Source organism: Nanorana parkeri, unplaced genomic scaffold, assembly GCF_000935625.1.
Source record: "Nanorana parkeri isolate BGI_ZX_2015 unplaced genomic scaffold, ASM93562v1 scaffold609, whole genome shotgun sequence".
NCBI lineage: Eukaryota > Metazoa > Chordata > Amphibia > Anura > Dicroglossidae > Nanorana > Nanorana parkeri.
Genome location: NW_017306877.1, coordinates 890,776 through 898,008, shown reverse-complemented (window position 1 = coordinate 898,008; position 7,233 = coordinate 890,776). Strand labels below are relative to the sequence as shown.

General features: G+C 51.0%; 1 protein-coding gene across 1 annotated transcript in view; it reads right to left on the bottom strand.

Moving 5' to 3' along the window:
* Positions 1–5,235, bottom strand: part of LOC108792174 (xaa-Pro dipeptidase-like) — a 92,953-nt gene extending 87,718 nt beyond the window's left edge. Inside the window, exons 1-3 of the mRNA XM_018562883.1 lie at positions 5,164–5,235; positions 654–837; positions 257–384 (exon numbers count right to left, since the gene is read on the bottom strand). Of these exons, the coding sequence (XP_018418385.1) occupies positions 257–384; positions 654–837; positions 5,164–5,180 (329 nt within the window). The 5' untranslated portion in view covers positions 5,181–5,235. The remainder of the gene's footprint in view (positions 1–256; positions 385–653; positions 838–5,163) is intronic.
* Positions 5,236–7,233: the final 1,998 nt, after the last annotated feature.

The following is a 7,233-nucleotide window of genomic DNA, read 5'->3' as shown; positions in this document are numbered from 1 at the left end:
CCCTTTTTTACCGCCTTCGGCCCCGGAAGGGGGGGGGGGAGGACGTTCTATAAAGAAGACGAGGTGACGGTATTACACGGAGCGCGGTGAGAGTGTTGGCACGGTTCAGCCGTCAGGAGTTATAAACTCCTCTGATTAGCTATAAAGCCGGAGGGACGGCGCTCTCGCCAGCAGCGCGCGCCTGTGCGTTCCACTCCGGAGGTCCGCCAGCTACAAAAAAAAAACCAGACACAACAGAGAGACGAGAAATACTCACTTCCCCATCCACACGGCGTAGCTCTCCGGCAGTTTGGGCACGAAGAGGATGGACCTCCCCGTGTGCACGTCGATGGCGCCGTAGCAGCCCGCCTCCGACACTCCGAACGTCCAGTGAAAGAACGACTCCTGAGGAGGGGAAAAAAAACGTTTCCGTCAGTGTACAGGTTTATCATTATACCTCACAAGACAATACAATGACATCATAGGGTGTACAGTACATCTCCCATGGCAGCCAGCAGGGGGAGCCGCACCTTCTACGAGTCCCTATGGACCTCTCAGGTGTGAGTATAGCCCCGCCCATCAGTGGACTCCACATGTGGGAGGTCTGCAGGTTTATCATTATACATCACAAGACAATACAATGACATCATAGGGTGTAATAGAGGTTACCGGACCTGGTGGAAGAGGACGCCGGTGTCGGTACAGTATCGGTTGGCCTCCTCTCCCCCTTGCAGGAGCACGACGGCATCTTTGGCGACTTGGGAGTTGCTGCGCAGCCTGTCGCAGAGCCGCTTTCTGTTCAAGGCGAAGAGGGCGGCCGGCACCTTCAGCGTCTCCTTCCCCAGCCAGAAATATGATCTGCCCGAGAAAAAGAAAAGTTACCTCAGATAACGTCACACAACAGCCGGAGAATGAAAGCGGAGACTTCGCTCCTCATCGGGGTACCCGTGCAGCCGGTCCTCTCCCCTTCACCCGTGCAGCCGGTCCTCTCCCCTTCACCCGTGCAGCCGGTCCTCTCCCCTTCACCCGTGCAGCCGGTCCTCTCCCCTTCACCCGTGCAGCCGGTCCTCTCCCCTTCACTCGTGCTACTGGTACCCTCCCCTTTATCCATGCTACCGGTCCTCTCCCCTTCACCCGTGCCGCCGGTCCTCTCCCCTTCACCCGGGCTACCGGTCCTCTCCCCTTCACCCGTGCCGCCATTCCTCTTCCCTTCACCTGGGCTACCGGTCCTCTCCATTTCATCCATGCTACTGATCCTTCCCCCATGTTACCAGTCCTCTCCCCTTCACCCATTGTACACGTCATCCCCGCTTAATCCGTGCTACTATCCTCTTCCTTTCACCTGTGCTATATGTTGTCACCTCTTCGCCCGTGCCACCAGTTGCATGATTGTCCTTGTATAGTCTTTGCAGCACACCGTTGCCATCCTGAAGTCAGAGGGGCCTGTGATGGGTGTTATATAATGGCGGAGGAATGGAACCTTAACATGACCCCGAACACGGCTCCATGAAACCAAAGCCACCCATCATCATGTCAGCAAATGTCATCTAAGAAGTCCACATGGTGACATTTTGAAGTAATTTCGGTGGCTCTGATCACCTCCAGCGGGCTATAAGACATTCTCATCATCACCACTGCACTGTTTAGATGTGGACTATTTACACCCCCCTTTTTCCACAAGGATAACATGATGCAGAAGTCGCAGTGTGACTGACAGAGTGAAATATTTAATAAATATTGAGAATTAAATAATGGAAGTCGCAGAACGAGAAGAGAGCGATCCGCAGACGAGAAGAAAAGCTGAACTTTCAGCTCCAGAAAAACTCCGCGCGGTTTTCAGCGAAGGCGCGAGACGTCTTAATGCAGACGCGGCACAATCCCGGCAATAAAGCGTGGACATTGGCATTTTCCAGCTTTATTGATTCCCACCCAGGAATTCAATTAGTGACTTATTGAAAAACATCCTTAACACGTCCCTCCTGCTGCCAAGACACAATACAGCGCTCGCTGGCTGAAATGAAAACACGCGGCCGATATCACAGCGCGCCGAGAGGCCGAAAAAACACAAACCGCCGCAAGCAAAATAGACATAAAAGTATCACAGATGTGAGCGAGACATAAAGAGTAAAAGATCAGGCGCGTTCAAATAAGCGGTCACCGGACAAAGCGCACGCCAGCCACACGGCCTATCATGATACAGGAGCTGCCTATCGCATTGTTCTGATGAAGGCGAGTGCACTCGGGGGCCCATTATACTGAACACCTGCTGCCTTATAAACTCATGCTGTCTCCCAGCTTCTGAGTGTGCAGTTCTAAGGCCTCATTCACACGAGTATCATACATGAACGGGGGAGGGGCAAGACTGGTACAAGACAACAGAAGGGCAACAGTGCCGTGTCAGATTCCTCGCATCTCCTTTCACCATCTCGTGGAGTCACGAGGCGGCCCAACGAAGTACTGATGGGGGGGGTCATAATAATCTGGCCACTCAGTGTATATCAGATAGATATCACGTACTAATCACAGCTCCGTGCGCGGCCGTATCGGGCGGCTCCAGGGAAGGGCAGGTGCTGTGTGTGTGATTTATACGCAGCAGCCTGTCCTTCTCTATGGGAGTACGCGGCAGTACGCTCACCTGAACTGCACGTCCGTACGGGTGCGGGTGCCCCTACTTGGACGCAGACAGGATCCATCCTGTCAGAGTATGACTACGGACACCCGCACGGACGTGCAGGTTGGGTGAGCATAGGGGGGGCGTACTGCCGCGTACTCCCATAGAGAAGGACGGCGGCGGCTGCATACTAATCACACGCAGCACCTGCCCTTCCCGGGAGCTGCCCGATACGGCCGTGCACGCAGCACAGAATCTGTATGGGGCAGCCGTTACCCTTGTGAATGACGCCAATGCATTTCAGGGGGGGGGGGGGGCTGTACCTCCGCCCCCTTCATCATGGCTTGGAAAGAAAGAATGAACCAATGTATGAGGACTCGCTTCCCGGCCAATCAGCATGGATCAGCATGGATCAGCATGGATCAGCATGGAGCCGGCTGTTGGGCTCCATGCTAGTGTATGGCTGGCATCCAGCACTGCGATGGGCTGGTGGTGAGGAGCAGGAGAGAGAAGATGGACCTCTGAAGTTTGCATAATACATCCTCCCATTTTCAAGGCTTCCAGGCTCCTGGTGCTCCCTAAATGATATAGAGCAAGGATAGGCAAACTCTGGCCCCCCTCGCTGTGGTCAAAGTACAAATCCAACCATGCCTGTACCTCTGGGAGTCATGCCTGTGGCTGTCAGCTAGGGCTGCAACAACTAATCGACATAATCGATTATTGAAAAAGTTGTCAACTTTTTCAATAATCGATTAATCGGCTTCTGATCAGTTGGCCCTGTTCACGGCTCCACACACGCTGCGCGCCGCACCTCCTCCCCAACTCACGCTCACCGCTGCCAGACCCGCCCGCATCCACGCTCTATGCGCCGCACCTCCTTCCCGCCTCACACTCACCGCCCGCCCTGCTCCGGTTTATCTCCAGCGCTGCCCACCTGACCAAAGCCTGGCAGGTTGGCGGCAAGGTTGTCTCCGCCCCCTCCTTTGTCGCCAAGAGGCAGCCGCTGAATTAAAACAGGGATCACCTGAGGATAACGGTGACCAGCACCAGAGGGAGACCGCAGCATCACGTTCCCCAGGAACCTTGAATTCTGAGCACAGGTCGGGACTACACGGACTCATCAATATTTCCCCCTCTGTCATCAGTATTTTCCTTTGATTGCGCAGATCGTGCGGAGAAGGACGGCCACGGCCTATCAGCCGCAGGTGTCGTATTGCGCAATCAGCCCAGTTGCGCAATAGTTGCTTATTTTTTTTATACAACCACCAGGAATCATTTCTCCCCCGGCGTTCTCATGTCTAATACACTTGCATTAGATGTAATGACATCATCGGTAATTAGAGCCTGGGGAAGAAGAGGTGGCGGGGACTGGTCTAGTATACTGGTGGGACTGAGGATCAGGTGAGTATATCTTCTTTATTGTATCCCCCCCCTAGACCAAATTAACACTTAACTCTTGCAGCGTGCGTCTGGAGGGGGTAGATCTGTGCAGTAATCCGGTTTAAAACTTGGAGCTTCCTGTAATAAAGACCAGTCACTGCTGCTCTCTCTCCTTGTGCAGGGTGACTGGTCTTGTCTCCGCCCCCTCCTGTAATAAAGACCACTCACTGTTGCTCTCTCTCCTTGTGCAGGGTGACTGTGGGGAGGGGAAACGCATTGAGGAAAACGCATGTGCATTTTCAAACACCATGGTATGCACGGGCCCTTAAAGAAAGACAGACACTGGAAAAAATGAGGACGGACCCTTGACATTCTCACTAGTGATGTGGCTGGGCTTAGTGTAACACATCCCCCCCACCCACCCACTCCCACCAAAATTAGATTTATTTATTTTTTATCAGCTGACCAGTGTGAAGCTTTACTTCAACCCTTAATGCTTCCAATCAACAGTCCATCCACCCCCCCAAAAAACAACATGGCTGGCAATTGTGCCACACAGTGCCACCGTTATCATGTGGCAGCGCTTGGGACTTGCCTTTGGCCTTCAGGCAGTGCACGGGGGCTAGCATCACATGTCACCCCCCCAAACCTACCTAAAAGTGCTCCAATTGTAAACTAGGCAGCAGCAGGCAGGGTCATATAGGGCACAGAAGGTGTAGTTCTTATCTATGAGCAGTCATGACCATTTCTCCTTCAACATACACAATGGGAACGTTTAATATGTTATATAGTAAGTCACATGTAGCAGAAATGACAATATATATGATGTACACTATACATACAATGTAACAATGAATAGCATACAAGTAAACTGAATTTACTTTAGGGAAAGTACCTGCCCTACGTGCCCCTTGGGGTACAAGTAGCACGGTATGAGGTCCAATGCTGCACATATATCACCTCCATACACAGGAGCGATGTATGCACACACAGGACCTGATACCATACAAACAGACGTGTCATAAGATCCAGGCGCACCACAATCTATATGAAACTAAAAGTCCCAGCAAGCACTGTAGTCTATTCAGGCCAGCCGTGTCCCCTGCAAACGTCTGCAAAGGCACCACAAGTCCCAGCATGTCTCCTAAGGTCCCCTCCCCCTTTTCTTTCCCTGACACCCCAAGCACACTCACCCCTCTGCTGCAGACATGTTGCTAGCTGGACTTTGTCTGTCACATGACCTGCAGCCTGTCACCTGACCAGCCGTCTGCCGGAGAGGAAAGGGGCGGGGCGTTCCAAGCCTCGTTCCCGCGTCTCCTAGCAACCATTTATCATCAATGGGAGGCGAGCGAGGAGTGTTACAATGTATCCAGGAGAGAGACAACGCTGAACCTGAGATCATAGAGATAGATAATCATAGATAGATAGATAGATAGATAGATAGATAGATAGATAGATAGATGATGGATAGATAGATAGATGATGGATAGATAGATGGATGGATGGATAGATGATGGATAGATAGATAGATGGATGGATGGATAGATGATGGATAGATAATAGATAGATAGATAGAGATGGACGGATAGATAGATAGATGATTTTGCAATGAAGAACTCTGGGGAAAAATCAAAAACCTACCTTTGTAGCGGGACTGCTCCCGGCACTGCAAGGGTTAACTGCTCATTTTCTCTAAGGGGGGGTTCAAATAAAGCAGATTTAATCCCCTGATCTTTGGCTCCACCGGGCTGCTCGACGGGTCCCCGCAGCTTCTCCCCCGGGCTCCGGAGGTCTAAGCCCCGCTTACGTCATCCCATCTTATGCGGGTCCATTGACTTGCATTAGACATGAGGATGGTGAGGGACATTCCATAGCCAGAGCGGGGAGAGAGGTGGGCGCTGAGGGCCGCGGGACTGAGGATCAGGTGAGTATATCTGCTTTAACCCTTGCAGTGCGGGGTATATACGATCCATATACATTATCACTGTACCATTAGAAGTTACATTTCCCCCATGCAGGCCTGTAGGCCCCGCCCACCCCTCTCACCCTCCAATAAGTAGTTAGGATGCAGGCTCCCATGATCTCTATGATGCTTTGTGAGCACTCAGCGTCAATATTCACATTACTTCACTAATGTTCTGGCAGGTGAAACATTTCCTGCGCATTTAGCTTTTCCACTAGAGACAGCTAAAGAGAAAGATATATCTAAGCAAGTACCAGAGCTGGTGGTGTAGACAATATTACATGTGGTGGTGTCTTCAGGGCGGGGGGCCACAGGGGACATGACCCGGCTATATGTCATATTACAGAAGGAGGAAAGAGTGAACGAGGGATTTGATTCCAATAAACTAGCTATAGGGAGTGCAAAAATAAATAAACATTTTCATGTAAGGAAAAATAATTACATAAATATATTAAATACATAAATAACTAAGTAAATGATTTCATGTTGTTAAAAATAATAAATAAATAAAATACATAATTTCCTGCTGTTATTAAATCAAAAAAATGGAGAAAAAAATACACTATATTGCCAAAAGTATTGGGCCCCTCCCCCTCCCAATCATGTGATTCAGGTCCTCCAATCCCCGCCATGGCCCCCGGTGTATAGGATGAGGCACCTCGGCATGCAGACGCTTCTACAGACATTGGTGAGAGAACGGGTCGCTCTCAGGAGCTCAGTGACTACAAGCGTGGTACCGTGATAGGTTGTCACCTGTGCAATAAGTCCGTCCGTGACATTTCCCGGCTACTAAATATTCCGCCGTCACCTGTTACTGGGATTATAACAAAGTGGAAGCAACTGGGAACAACAGCAACTCAGCTAGGAAGTGGTCGGCCACGTCACATGACAGAGCGGGGTCAGCGCATGCTGAAGCGCACAGTGCGCAGAAGGCGCCAACTGTCTGCAGAGACAATACAGACCTCCAAACTCCATGCGGCCTTCAGATTGGCGCAACAACAGTGCGTAGAGAGCTTCATGGAGCGGTCAGGGGTTGGACCTGGCCCCTTAGTTCCAGTGAGGGGAACTCTTAAGGCATCAGCACACCAAGACATTTTGGACAATTTCATTCTCCCAACTTTGTGGGAGGAGTTTGGGAAAGCTCTCCTTTCTGTAAATGTTTCTCAACTCCTCCAGCCCCCAGTGACTGAAATATGTTAGGATATAAGCCCCTCAGATTAGAATAGAGATTGATTTGCTCATTATGCTGATTTCTCCGGCTTCTCCTCCCGGAGTTCTGCTTTAAATTTTCACTGAAGCC